The 15341-nt window shown below is 39.0% G+C and overlaps 1 protein-coding gene across 44 annotated transcripts in view; it reads right to left on the reverse strand.

Annotated features, from left to right (window-relative positions):
• ERC1 (ELKS/RAB6-interacting/CAST family member 1) overlaps window positions 1-15341 on the reverse strand; it is a 573654-nt gene that overhangs the window by 367756 nt on the left and 190557 nt on the right. For 39 of the 44 annotated variants that reach the window (XR_008617636.1, XR_008617631.1, XR_008617632.1 and 36 more), the window contains one exon: window positions 1774-1905. The exons of the other annotated variants lie outside the window; for them this stretch is intronic. Coding sequence is in view for 22 of the 39 variants with exons in the window: in XM_055085407.1 (XP_054941382.1) it covers window positions 1774-1905 (132 nt within the window). In the remaining 17 variants the exon portion in view is untranslated. The remainder of the gene's footprint in view (window positions 1-1773; window positions 1906-15341) is intronic. 44 annotated transcript variants of the gene reach the window in all.

Genomic DNA, 15341 nt, shown 5'->3' on the forward strand with positions numbered 1-15341 from the left:
AAAAAAAATTAATTACATGGGACTGAGTGAACTGATGAGGATGATTATAATTTTTGTGACTTTCTGTTTTAAAAAAAAAAAATCCCACAAGGACTCAGAGGCAAAAAATACACGAATCAATTTTCACTGCAAAGTAAAGGAGCTATTACAGTGGAGGATTACTGGACTGAATGTCAATATTATGACATAGTATGAGTGTGTTTCATGTTTGGTAATTACAATCATTGCTGCTTTTGTTGTGGTCATCCATTTACAATGCTTGGTGTCAGTCTATTTGTCTCCTGTAAAAATAAAATACAGTGTGTGTGTGTGAAAAAAAAAAAAGAAAGAAAGTACAAGGAAAAAAATAAATAAAATAAAAATAAAAAGCCTATTAATATCAATCAATCAGCCCCAGAAAGCAAATTATAAACAGTTCACACAATAGCTTAAAAAGAACATGTAACAGCAGTCTATATACCATGACATGATTTATTATTAATTGCCCAAATTTCTACATGATCTCTGGTATGTAAGACTTGTCACTAAACAATGATCCCAAAGCAGAAAAGAATCTTTACAGAAAGACAAAATGGGGAACATTTTGAAAATAGAGGGAAGAATGTAAAAAAGGTAAAATCAAGATACAAAAAAATCCCTCCTCACCCTGGAACAATGGTTGACTCTACCCCTTCTCTGAGGCTCTCCACTACCCAAGCTCTGTTTAACTGTACATTAATAAATATTCAAATAGACAGTGGGCCGAGACATTTATCTAAGAATAGGGCACTGAAAGAAACTCATTCTGGAAAGATCAATTTTCCTTCAGCTTTGCTAATAAATGTCAGTTTGTCTTTCTACACTTGACACTAAAGAAACCAGATCCTTGTATCTAAGTTATGAGGGGACTCCCTGGCAGTACACACCATGACATGTCTGCTTTGAAAGGTACCCTTCTTCCTTGCTATGGAGCTACCCTAACTCAGAAGAGCTCTGGTGGTCTGATCAAAGGGCTCCCCAAAAGATTCATGTCACCCTCTCACTGAACACTTTTTACCTGTTTGGCACTTATATTTCTCCAACAAAGAGATGGAAACAACGCTGGAAAAAAGACACTCTCATAATGGGAACTGAGATTAGAGCCTTCACTTGTTAAAACTATTTATTCCATTCAGACCTCCCACCTCTAGTTATTCTTCCTAATAAAAAGTTTAAAGCAAAGGTAGAGAATCTAAAAAGACATAAAAACATAGAAAACAAACAGAAACAGCAGAATTCTTTAACAAGTCACCTCCGGGTTGAGATGCTGATCTGGGGCTCCCAGGTGTCATGACATCTATGTTCTTCATACCTGTTACCAACCTCAACTTGTTATAACTTTAACGGCTCTTGTGAACGAGACAGGCTATAAAATAAATAAAGCTTTTGCTATTTAAATCAACATCTTTGACTCAGAAGTGTCTGTGTTTTCCCCATTCCATTTAAAAGCAGGGTTGTGCTCAGTCTGGTGACAGACAGGCAAGTTAAATTTCATCTCATCAGATGTGTCAGCATATACAACATCAATATATGAAAGTCAGCTCCAAATATGTAACGCACAGACGACTGCATTAACACGAATCAATTCTTAATACGGCTATGCTTTAATTCTTATTTAACTCTAAATACTTACACTCGGTGAAGTGCTTTGAAACCCTGCAAACATACATTATGTACTGTTCACCTAAGCCATACTGGCTGGGCTTCACCCTCCTTTAACCAGCAGCACTGCCGTAACTGTAAAAAATCGCAGACCTGTTTTTCAGCACTGGTCCTGGCTGACTCCTCCTGTGCCAGCACCATCTCTCGCTCTGCAGTTATCTGTACACTTTCTCTTAGTGCTTCTTCCAGCTCTTCAATCCTGTCATCCTTCTTACGGAGACTGTCCTGGAAAACGACGGAAGACCAGGTGAAGGAGACTAATTAACTCAAGGAGAGCCCATTTATCAAGAAAGGGCTATGTGCTTATAAAATGTTCTTCCCTTCAGAAGTACATCTAGGCCAAAAAGATATGGACACAAAGGAAAGAATAAAACAGGGGAAGAACGTAAAGAGGTTGAAGAAGTATATTATTAAGAGCAAAGGGACAAGTTAGTTAAGCAAGAGAAACCTGTGATGGACTTTCTCCATAACACACAGAAGAAAATTGTTTGTGTTAGGCAGATAGGCAGCAGGGGCTTGATTATTTAAAAATGCAAAGCTGTTTTTGAACTACTCTCTAAACTGGGCTTAAAGCCAGCTTTGATGAAGCCTAAGTCACAAGACTCAATAGCTAAACATTCTCTCCCTGCAAAGTTAAGCCTAGATGAAAAAGTTAAGTAAACAGCATGATCAGTCAGATTATATGCTACATATAGACAATTGTTGGCAAATTCATTTTTTAAAAAAGAAATGCAAAAGGAGATTTTTCCTAATGAATTCAAGAGAGTAAAGTTTTCTCTCAATCTCATATAAGAAAACTAAAAATAACTGGTGATAAGTAACTGGTCTGGCTAAGGATGAGTAATTTGGTTAGACAACCAAAACCCACTAGGCCTAACATTCTACACAAGTCTAAGAAGTAACTTTTGGGGAGGTAAATATGGATTTCTACCAGAAAGACAAACAAAATCCTACAGGACTTTAAAATCATGTAAGATAGACGATCTTAAAATAAGAAGAATAAATGAAACAGTTTTCAAGTAGTATGAAGAACTGGATTCATCAGATTATTCTAAGCATTTCTTCTTTAAATTCTTACAGAACCAGAAGACTAAGAATAAAGTGCTGCCTTTTATTAATAGATGAAACAAAGAACAAGATTTGTCCATTCATTCTCCAACTTTCTGAACACTCATATCAGCAAAAGATACCAAAGGATCTTGTCTTTTATATGCAACTCTTATTTGATCTTATTGTAGTTCAGTTTTCATAAGTACAAAGTACAAGAAAGTCCTTTTTTGACAACTCTGTCTTCAGAAATCTAGAACTGAAATCTCTCAAAGGTAAGTCAGATTTTTCTCCCAACTTTGATGGAATGGCATCTATTATTTAACATCCTTCCTAATAAAAAGTTGTTATATCTTTCGCTCTCTCCCATTTTTCTCAATTAAAAAAAAGATTTAGGAAAAAGAATATTCACATTTTGATGATGTATGTTTTTTTTTTTTTAAGTTTTCATTCTTCTCGGAGATAATGTTATAAAATACTCTGATTTAGTCCCTAAGTAAGGTTCTGTTTTATGCAGGGCAGTTTAGCTACATCAAAAAATGCTCTTTGTTGAAATCTAAATGCTTCCAGTTTGCTTGCCATTAACAGCGGAGTACAATAAGGGTTTCGACAATGAGGCCAAGCAGAGAGAGACCAGGAATGACTCCCGTGAAAACAGTGAAAACAAAGTCCAACATAGTTTCTCTTGATTCAAAGAAAATGAAATGTAACAGAAGGATTAAGTGGAAAGGAATGAATGCAATGATCGGTGCAGTCCTGTCAAATCCTCTAATGAATAACTACACCTGTAGTAACACAGGATTCTGAATTACAGATTCCTGTAAGCAAACAGAAACAAATGTTTCCCCTTATCAATTAGCTGTGAATAGCTCAGTATTATGTTTATGTCCAGCCTATTGCATCCTTCATCCTTAAACTGTCTTCTGGAGATCTCCTGAGAGGCTTCTGGTATCCTAACCTAAAATGAGGCTGAAAAAGTTATTCCAAATAACTTCCCAGAAACCCAATTTCAATTCAAACAGGTTTACCCGCTCTTCTGCACAGGCCAGAAAACAGCTTGGAGGCTTTATCAGTAAAACTTTTTTTTGGAGCGAGGATAATTAGTAACTTGTCATAAGGCAGATGATCAGCGCAGGTTTTCATACTGAAAGTTTCCCTGAAACCAGTGTTAAAACCAGAGTCTACCAGATGAGCTCTGTGTGCAAGGTCATTTATTTAAAAGTTTTCTGGACCTAACGGCAAAGCCTGGTTCAAAATCTTTCTCCATGACAAAAACGAAAAACAGAAGCCAAGTGAAACCACAAATAAAAAGAAAAGGAGAAGACTGTTGAATCATTTTTATGAGATACTGTAAGTCATGTTACATCTCAGTATAAAACTAAGTATGGGACCATCTGCTCTAAGGAAATCTCATTAAACCAGGGCAGTAATGAGAAAAATGAAGATAGCAAATCAAATACCCCCCACCATCTTTAACAAAGTCCAACTACTGAAACCATATAGTGAATAAAATTTGGCTCCAGTTTTGTTTTTGGAATCTTAACAGATATCTGCTAAGGCAAACCAAGGAAGTTTCCTTTGTACTGAACAAAACCTTGACTCTATTTCATTTAATAAAATATTGAGCCAATGCCAGAAATAAATAGAACCTTTTAGTTCTACAAATATTGGAGCCCTAACCACACTGCTAGGTCATATTTATAATTATTCTTTCTTGTCCTCACTGTTTCTTCAAGGTTAAATACATTTTTCTGCACTTAGATTATAATATGGGTACTTTTTTGTAACGTTTAGAATACTAGAGAAAAGAAAAGATCTTTAAAAGTTTAGAAAGGGGGCTTCCCTGGTGGCGCAGTGGCTGGGGGTCCGCCTGCCGATGCGGGGGACGCGGGTTCGTGCCCCGGTCCGGGAGGATCCCACGTGCCACGGAGCGGCTGGGCCCGTGAGCCATGGCCGCTGAGCCTGCGCGTCCGGAGCCTGTGCTCCGCAACGGGAGAGGCCGCAACAGTGAGAGGCCCGCGTACCGCAAACAAACAAACAAAAAGTTTAGAAAGGGCAAAAATGATCACCCACAAAGAATAAAAAAATGGAAGGCAGTGGAATTTTTAAAGGCAACACAGAAAACTAGATGACAATTGAGGCGATGCCTTTAAAACTCCGAGGGAAAGATGACTTCTGATATAGAATTCTACATCCAAACTATCAATCTAATGTGAGGGTGGAATGCAAAGTCTGAAAAACTTTACCCCACGTCACAGACCCTCAGAGAGCTACCAGGTCTGTGCTCTGTCTCAGATGCATGGTGCAGGGAACTGTGGAGGTGACAACAAGCCTGGAGAATACGTACAGTTTGGAGTAGAGGACAGAAACTCCAGAAAAGATGTTTCCAAGAAAAAAGTGCATGTAGAGATTACCTGAGGTTAATTAATAAGGGATGATGTATTTTACAACAGTAACAATACTGAGAGGAATGTCATGGTTGGAGAAAGGAATTTGGGAATAAACTGGTGATATGTATACAAATAACTAATAAAACAAACAAACAAATTACCACCACCAGGAAAAACTACAAGTCCAATAAAGGAAATGAAGTCGTAATACACTACATGCCTTGGTCACAATAATGCAAAGCTTGATATAACTATATTGGAAAGACAGAGAGGGAAGAGTGTGGGGTGACTTGTGTGAAAAGCCAATTCCTCATCACTCAGGATAAGAAGTCAATACATAACTGATGTCCAAATGAGAAAAATAATCAAATAACGATAAAAAAGCGGTCATCTCCGAGGGGCAGGAATCAAGGTTGGACAAAAATGAGGCAGATGAGCCGTGCGGCACTGCCTTGCTTTGTATACGATATAAATATATATTGTTCTGAAAAAAATCAAAATGAAATTAAAAATGTTAAAAGAATAGCGCACACTGCCAAGTAAATTAATAAGAATATAGAGAACTTTTGGAAATAGTTATAAATGCGGTGACTATTTCAGATACTGATACTCTAAACATATTAACTATTTATCATGGAAAGAGAAGAGCTGACCAGACAAGTGTGTCACAACTCAGTGCTAACGGCAAAAAGGAATAAAAGTTTAAGAAAACAACATGTATGAATTTTAAGCCACTGTACTCTTCAGTTTTCTCTTCAAAAGTCCTGTGAAGACACAGAGAACAGACTTGGGGTCGCCAAGGGGGTGGGCGGACGGGAGACGGGGGGGTGGGGAGTGTGGGATGAGCAGATGCAAACTATTATACACAGAACGGATAAACAATAAGCTCCTACTGTACAGCACAGGGAACCATATTCAATGTCCTCTGATAAACCATAATGGAAAAGAATATGAAAAAGAATGTACATGTATAACTGAGTCACTGTTGTACAGCAGAAATTGACACATTGTAAATCAACTAGACTTGAATAAAATAAAAATTTTAAAAAGTCCTGTGAATTTCTTCATGCCAATAATTTGCATGAGTGGGTCAAAATGATGATGATAAATTCCTTTCCAGTCTTTAGGTAACTGTGGGATACTCCAAATAATAACATTTTTTAAAGGAATGATAATGTTTCCATAAGTTCTGCTATTAACCCAAAGGTTCTGAAGATATCTAAAGCTTAAACATCTCAACAGCCGAGGTCTGAGGCACCAAGCCAAGAGCTTTCAAAACTGTTCCCCATCCCCTTTTCTGTGCAAATGGTTTCATACACACACACACATACACATACACACACACACATACACATACACACACACACATACACATACACACACACACATACACATATACACACACACACACACACACACACACATACACATACCTACAAAAATAGTAGTGAGCAGATTTAGGTGATAGAGTTTGACACAGAATTCTGGAGATAAAACTGCTCGTCTATACTATACTTCACAGTGTGTTTTGGTCTGAAGAGAAAAATCTCTCATCTGTTCACTGCCCTAACTTTGAGCAGAAGTGACAGCGACCACCAGCTTCTCTGAATATGTGTGACGCAATAAAATGTCACTTGGTAAAGTGGTGGACTTCAGAAACTGTGAAACACAACAGACTCGGTACACTCTGAGGCCCAGGCTCGAGGAAGTAGGGGATGTGCTGAGCCCCCGGAAAGTACTCCTTGGTGGCTCTGAGAGTGATTGTACCAAGTACAGCCTAAGGTCCTGAATGTGCTTTACAGTCTTAACTAGACCTTCTCTTCCAAAAAGTCCACATTCACCCATCTTCAACATAAATCATGAGGCAGCCACACCACTCAAGTCTGTAATCCTAGAGAAATCTACACAGAACCTCCGAGATCCCTAATCCCGTCTATCCCGGGGATGCTCCACAGGCTTGAAGGCTCTGAGGCATCCAGAAAGCAGGAAGATGACTTACTGGAACTAAATGTAGATAGAGATTAAAGTTAAGTTCGAGAACTTCATTCCTGTTGTTCACATGCATTACTGATTTGCAGCTAGCCTGGAATAAAGTCATAACTTCTCATCTGTCTGGTCCAGTGCAACACAGCCACTAGCCACATGTAGCTAATGAGCGCTTACAATGTGTCCAAACTAAGATGTGCTATAAATTCTAAAGACTTACTACCTCCCCAAAAAAGGAATGTAAAATATTTCATTAATAATCTTCACATTGATTATATGTTGAAATGGTAATATTTTGGATATACTGTACTAAGCACCTTATTAAAATTAAAGTCATCTATTTCCTTTTAGTTTTTTTAATGATGCTATTAGAAAATGCAAAATTATATGTGCTCACGTTGTATTTCTACTGGATGCCGCTCAAGCTTTTACATACGAAATGCATCTATAAAAGGCTATACAACACACCATGTTTTACATAAATTCATAACTCTTCTCTTAGTTCATAGCCTGTTAGCACATAAATATGAGGTACTAGGTGAGAATCCTTATGGAAAACACTGTCAAAAGCTCTAACAAGTGATTGAAAATTACTGCAGTGATATCATGAGTAAAAGAAATTCAAATAGCACTTACTGTTCTATCAACAGAGAAAACCAAACTGTGAATTGAAAGGAAAAAGAAAAATTCAGGCATGTGGCAGATCACTTTAGTACCTAGCATATAAAGTGCCTATGTTAGCTATTTATTATATCAATTTAACAAGTTACCTCAATACTTAGCTTAAAAGAACAGTGAACATTTTTTGTCTCACACAGTTTCTGTGGGTCAGAAACTCAAGAGCAGCTTAACCTAACAGTCTGGTTCCAGGTTCTCTCACTGGGGGACAGCTGAGATGTCTGCCAGGATTCAGTCCTCTGCTTCCTCTTACATGGTTGGCAAGTTGGTGATGACCACTGGCAAGGGGCCTCTGCTCCTCTCCACATGGCACCTGGCATTCCTCAGAGCAGGTGACCCTGGAGAGCAAGGCAGGGCATCCATGTCTCTTGTGTTCCAGCTTCAGAAGTCACATATCATCACATCTGACACTTTCTACTGTGCACAAAGACTAACCCTGCCGCAAGACTACACAAGGCCACAAATACCAAGAGGTAAGGATGCTCTGGGGCCATCTTGGAAGATGGTTTTCATAGTACCCGAGGATATAGCTCCAGTACAAGAAAACTGGATTATCAACAAAGCAATGAAGAATGGAAACAGTGATTAACAGAACTGCTTCTGAGAGAAAAATAACTGTTAGGATAAGAGAGCCTTTACTACAAAGACACAGCTTTTGTTATGAGATTATATTAAAGTGGAACCCAAATGATACCAAATTAAAATGAAATCCAAACATACCTAAAATGTAAAAGGCAGACATTCAGAAGACATCACAAAATTGGGTTATGGATCAGCATATCATTGGATATGAGATCAGCAAAATATGCATTCTGTCAGGAATTATTTAGAAGAAAGTGTGCAACTGGATTGAGTTCTAAGGAGAGATGTTTTCTTGTGATTATGGTAAACATTAGAGTAATCCAACTTAATTCAATGACAGTTCAGTCCTAAGAACACACAACAATATGCCAGTCAATCAAAGTTCAACTGAAAAAAATTACTGGGTCAATGTTTAGAGAGCTATACAATAGAGGTTTATTAATACGTTTAGCCTCCACATTTTTGGGGAATCAAGCCAGTTTTTTAAGAAAATATGAGAATGAAATATTCAGAGTCTTGCTGGCTCCCACTGAGTAAAGCCCTCTATAAACTCCTGATCCCTCATGGATTTGGATGATAATTAAGTCTACTCTTTACGCCAACTCTACTTATTAGCTGGGGTCCAATGAGACCACTTCATTCACAGAGGAAAGGGTTCAACGCAGGTGGTTTTTGTGACTAGTTTTGGGGGGATGGTGGAGGGAGAACGAGAGGAAAGGGGAAGCTACCAAAGAATTTCTCATATCTTTAAACAAAAAGCCTCCTATACTCAAACGAGATTAGGGCAAAAGCTGTGACAGCTGTAACTTCACTCAGGCAACTGAAGAAGACGACTGGACCGGATCCTTTAGCAAATCCCATAATCCCAGTCCCCTAAAGCACTCCTCTGAACTTTTACTTCTTGACATCAGCTCTGTCAACATCAGCTATAAACCAGCTGTAAGACTCTACTCCCCACTGCTTTGCCTTCAGATCAAACATTCAATAAGGAAAGCAAAGGCAAAAGGAAAAAAGGAACAACAGCAATTAAAAATTAATTTTTTGTTCTCTTCAAATAGCTCCCACAAAATTAAAAGAAAAAAAAAAGGCTCACTATACAGTAACATAAAAAGAAATCACTTGATACGGACAGATCTCATTAAGCTTTTCTCAGCAGCAGAAGGAAGGTCACTGCAGATTTCATGAATATCTGAGGGAACAGCCCCCCACGTCCACTCATCCCCCTGCCCCGGCCCTGCCAGTGGAGGTCATTCCCTCAGCTTAACACTAAGAGCCACTTCCTCTGGGGTAAACACCACTTACCAGAGAGTTTAACATGCTCTGAAAGATATTTATGTATACTGCTCTCCATTATCCTTAATGTGAAGAGACCATGCTTCCTTCTTCATCACCCTCAACCCCAATGCTATACCTCCTCCCCATCCCCCAAACATAAACACACATGCAGAAGATTTCATTAAAATCACTCAACAGGTCAGAATTCAATTACCAACTGCTCAGATACTTAGTGGCGGGGGGGGAGTTGAAGCCAGATGCATTGATGAAGTCAATTTTAAGAAAAGAAAGCTAGCCTAACACAGAGACAGAATTTGGTCACACACCAACCACTTTTTGGTTTAAGGAAATGCTTTGGGCTCAAATGTAAAGATATTTTCTCCCCCTGTTCTCTTTAAAGTCCCTCAAATATCTCACAGTTCAAATTGTTAAAAATCAAAGTTAAAACAAAAGCAGATGCATTTCATTAAGGAAATGGAAACATATACATATAAAATGATGCTTTACATAAATAACTTTTATGGAGCATCGAGTACAAATATCCCACATAGATTGGCCAGGTTCTCATCTTGAAAATTCTGGTAGCTGGTAACAGAAGTTCAGGCAAGGACATGGGGTTTACCTAATCGTAGGACACGTCTCCTCTGATCACTAATGCTTATTAAAAAGAACAAGCACACAGGCTTCCCTGGTGGTGCAGTGGTTGAGAGTCCGCCTGCCGATGCAGGGGACGCGGGTTTGTGCCCCGGCCCGGGAGGATCCCACATGCCGCGGAGCGGCTGGGCCCGCGAGCCGTGGCCGCTGAGCCTGCGCGTCCGGAGCCCGTGCTCCGCAACGGGAGAGGCCGCAGCAGTGAGAGGCCCGCGTACCGCAAAAAAAAAAAAAAAAGAACAAGCACAAATTTTCAAAGTCTTCCCCCAAAACCCCAAAGATAGTCTTTTACTTAATATAATAAACAACTGATGTGGTCCATAAGAGGCTGTCTCTTGCCTTTGAGGTCTTGGCAAAGGTGCTATATATACACCTGTTTCTGCTCTCTCTTAAAAATAAAAGGAATCTCTTTGGAGATTCCACTTTCCAAATGCAAAGGAGGAGTTTCCACAATAACACAAAGGAAAGGATTAAACCATATGTTTCACTGAAGTGAGACCCTAGTACTTGTGAGAAATTTCATGACAAATGTAACTTTAACCATTTACTGTTTTATGGGGAGCATTCCTGAAATAAGCTCAAATGATGTGATTAGAAGTTCCCAGAGAAGAGGGCTAAACTTAACTGCAGGAAATAGCTCAGTAGGCTACACAATCGTACTATCGATAAACATTCTTTCAGTAAATTTCATTGGCTATCGAATGGAACTGAATTTTGTCCAGAGGAAAACATGTCTACTGAGGACATTTCAAACATGGCAGAATTTCTGAAAAGTCATTTTGAGACTTGTTTTGCTTTTTTCCTAAATGGTAAGAAGTGGCACAGTTTGAGCTAAAAGCTTTAAAAATTTGCACATGTGCCAACAATATGAGTAGGTGCTTTACCTGCAGGAAAACACAATTTTCAAATTAATTTCAGCAACTATCCACAGGGTTGTAAAAACAGATGCTGATTTGTATGTACACTTTTCCTACATAATCCCTAACTCCATTTAATATTTGTTGAGAACTCCATAAAAACCCACTTATGCTCATATTCTAGATAGAAAAAGCCCTAAGAAAAAAACGAATCCAAAGGGAACAAAGGATATAGAATTAAATCTTTAAATAGCTCAAGAATGTCTGTTAAGAAGAAACCAAAATTTATTTTTATGAAAACAAGAAGAACATTAATACATCAGAGGTATCTTGCATGTGACACATCACATACTATTTCTGGAAGGATGTCAGATAATCAATTTTTTAAAAGGTTATCTTAAACCATTATCCCCATGGTCAATGGAAAAAGCAAGGAAAAGTGGTCTTCATTTCAGAAAGAAAAAAAAAAAAATCTCTTACCAAAATGGAAGAAAACAAATTTTTGTAGGTAGAGCAAATAAAATACAAGCGTAAAGAAAAACACAAATGTTTGACTGATTCTGCATCTAAGAGGAGAATATGCCTAAATACATGTAAAGCTGCATTCCCCTATCTCTATTTCTATTGTTTTCACTTTCTTTGAACTTATTCTTAATAGTCATTGGTCTCAGGAGAGCTGGCTCACAATGTTCTTTCAGCAGTCCCATTAATCTCCCTGACAGTCCTCTCTCTCAAGGTTAAATTCAGATACTTATCTTTGTCATAAATAAAAACAAAGCACCAAACCACTACCGATATGAGCCACCACCCCCGGTTCAGTCTGCTTTGCCATATTAGAACCTGCAGTTCTGTCAAAAGACAGTGTCACTGCTGAAAGAATAAAAATATAAAAGGTAAACATCCTGAACCAAGGGAAGATGGCATTTCCTTTGTTAAAATATGCGAGGCCCTTAGAGGGTAACCTGTGAAATTTTAAAGAATATTAGGCTGCTAAATATAATATCATTATACAAAATTTTTTAAATTTGTAACTAAATTTTTATTACTTATAATAATAATTGTAGCTGTAATTAATGAACAGCTGCCTCTGTAAAAGATTAAGAAAGGCTAAAAAGAAATTTTAAAAATAGCCCTTAACCTAAGGCAGATATAAATTAGTCGGGGGGCGGGGGCGGAGAAAAATGATTAAATCACACAGGAACAATTCTAAAACAATGTAATGAAAAATATAAAACAATAAAATATAATTAAACATACAGGCTGAGGAACAACAGATAAGAAAATAACAAGAACAGGGTAGAGTTCATCAACAAAAGTCAATTTTAAGCCAGAATCTTCAGGCAGTAAAACTGGACATCCACAGGAAGAAGGCTGCATAAGTAGAAGAGCATATATTAGAAAACCAATAAACTATATTTAAGGAACACCAACACTATCAGGTTGTATAGAATAGAGTAGCTATGCTAGTGAGTATCTCACCTAAAAATGAGGCTAGAAATGCTTAAAGGATTTGGTTGACAGGACGCTCCCAAGGGCAGGCTAAGATGCCTGTGAATGAGAGGTCTTGACATCTACTGATGCAACTGAAATCAATAAACAATTTTATAGAGAACCAACAATGGGCAAAGTACCAAGACAGGGTTCCCAAACTCAAATATACGGGGAAACAACACACAAACAGCATATAATACAAGGTAAGAGAATAAGCCTTGAAATCAAAGCAGAAACAAGCTGTAATGGAACTGCAACACAGAGTGTGATTAACTCCCACTGCAAGGATTTAGGCAGGCTTTACAAGGGAGGGAACATTTGATCTGAACCTTAAAAGATGGGTAGGCTTTCAGTCCAAAGCTTTTCTAATCCCAAAATGACCATCAGTCAAATCAGCTGAGATTATGCTTCCATACAATGCTTATCTGGGAGGCTCTTGTCGCTGGGATTTATCTAATTCCAGCTCCTCACACAGCAATTACTTATGAATTCCACTACAGCACGTCTTTTCACATATCCAGCACCAAAAAAATGTTTTAATAAGCCTATCTAATGCTCACAGGAGGAAAAACATTCTTATTTATCTCTATATCCTCACAGCACTCAGCGGAATGACAATTCCACAAGGGGCACTCAGTAAATGTTTACTGAGGATAACCACAGATTATTCTGAAATCTGATGTAGCCAATTGCAGCGAAACATGGCTTACAGAAAATGTGAATGAAACAACTCAGATCTAAATGTAACTAATACAGAGCTAAGTTCTTGAGTAGTGGAAACAGAAAGCCTGGCAAAATCCGACGCAGACTGTCAACAGAAGAGGCGCTATAAGCGAAAAACATGATCGTAGGAAAGGCCTGTCACCAATCTGTGCCTCATTGCTTTTATCATTCATGTCCTTTATTTGTGAAGATCAACTGGAATTGTAAAATAGTTTACATGTTAGTATGCAAGGACCATGGCAGAAACTCTTTAAATACCCATTGTAGAGCCACGTCTTAGAATAGTCACACATATACCTAAGATATTCCAAAGATCTTGCGAGGGGCAGTGAATTTTGGTGAGCGTGTGACAGAAATACTGGCAAGGCAAGTGTCTGGATTGATGTGGGACCATCTACTATGCCCAAGGTCAACAGGGCAGAATGTAAGGCACCCCTTTCCCCAGACCAGGGGGATCGCTGGGTACTTTCTCTCTTGACCATCCTGGATACACTGGATCAGACCACACACGGATGCTGTCCCTTTCTCAGCCTCTCAGCAGCATTAACAATCCTCTCCTGCCTTCAGTGATGCTGTACTCTCCTTTTTCTCTCCCGCTTCAAATGGCCTCTTCATTTTAGCTTCCTTTCGAGCACCACCCTCTCCTAGTCTGTCCCAGCTCTAAACGGTGAGGATCCTAAGGGTTCAGCTCTAACTCCATTTTCTTCTGTCAATATTTTATCTCTAGATGGTATCTGATTCTTACGGATTAAAATATGATTTTTAAGCTCAAGTCTCCGCAATTAATTTAAGTACACCAGACTTCTCTAAACTTCACATCTGCACTTCCAACTGCTGGCTTAACATCTCCATGAGGATATCTCCCAGATACAGTCACGTGTTGAAAACGGACTTGTTCTCTTTCCCTGGAAGCCTGTTGACCTCAGCCTCAGAGTTCCCCCATCTCATCTCCGAGCACCGCCACACACCCAGTCCCCCATGCCAGGAAACCTAGGAGCCATCCCCCTGCTTCCTCTCCTTTAGGGCCCACATTCCAACCCACGAGAAATTCTTGCCTGTTCTACCTAAATGTAACAAATCTCAAATCCACCCTCTCTTCTTTTTTCTCTTCTGAGCCTCCAAAAACCTCTATCGTCACCTCTCATCTTCATTGTTACTACAGGGCCTCCTACTATGATCTGAGCGCTTTTGGAGGAGGGACATAGTTCATCATCACTACTTACACAAAGCAGGTGTGCAAGACATAGTTACTGACATACACTTTCTTCATAACCACTCTTATCCCATTCTAATCCGTTGTCCAAATACTGCAAAAAAACCAGTACTCTCAAAATGCAAATCAAATCCTGTCCATCTTTACTGAAGGTGTTTCGCAACTTATAAAATTTAAACTTCATACACGGCCTACAAGGTCCGGCATGACTAACACACACGGGTGCCTGTGTTCTACCTCACTCACCACACTCTGGTCCTCGAACAACCTAAGGTAAGGTTTTTCTTACCTTAGGGATTCCCTCCACTGTAAACACTGTTTCCTCTGCTTTGCTTTTTAAGACCTCATCTTCATGTCATACCCTCAGAAGGGACATCTCTGATGGCTCTACCTAAATTTGCTGCCCACCATCTTTCCCTCCCCCACTATCTTTCCCGTGCCCGGTTTCTTTCCTTACAGCACTTACCATAATTTCTACTTACTTGTTCACTTAGTTTTATCATCATATTCTCCTCCATGAGACAATATGCTCCAGAGGGCAGGGAACATGTCTTTTTGTAACTGCATGACCAAAGTTTAGCAACAGAGTTCTACACTTAGAGAGCATTCAATAAATTTATATTGAATAAATGCAAGACATCAAGTATGTCTAAAGAAAAGGAGCAAAATTAAACCTAATATCTTGGGCTTCCCTGGTGGCATAGTGGTTGAGAGTCCGCCTGCCGATGCAGGGGACACGGGTTCGTGCCCCGGTCCGGGAAGATCCCA

This window comes from Physeter macrocephalus, chromosome 6 (assembly GCF_002837175.3).
Source record: "Physeter macrocephalus isolate SW-GA chromosome 6, ASM283717v5, whole genome shotgun sequence".
NCBI classification, from domain to species: Eukaryota; Metazoa; Chordata; class Mammalia; order Artiodactyla; family Physeteridae; genus Physeter; species Physeter macrocephalus.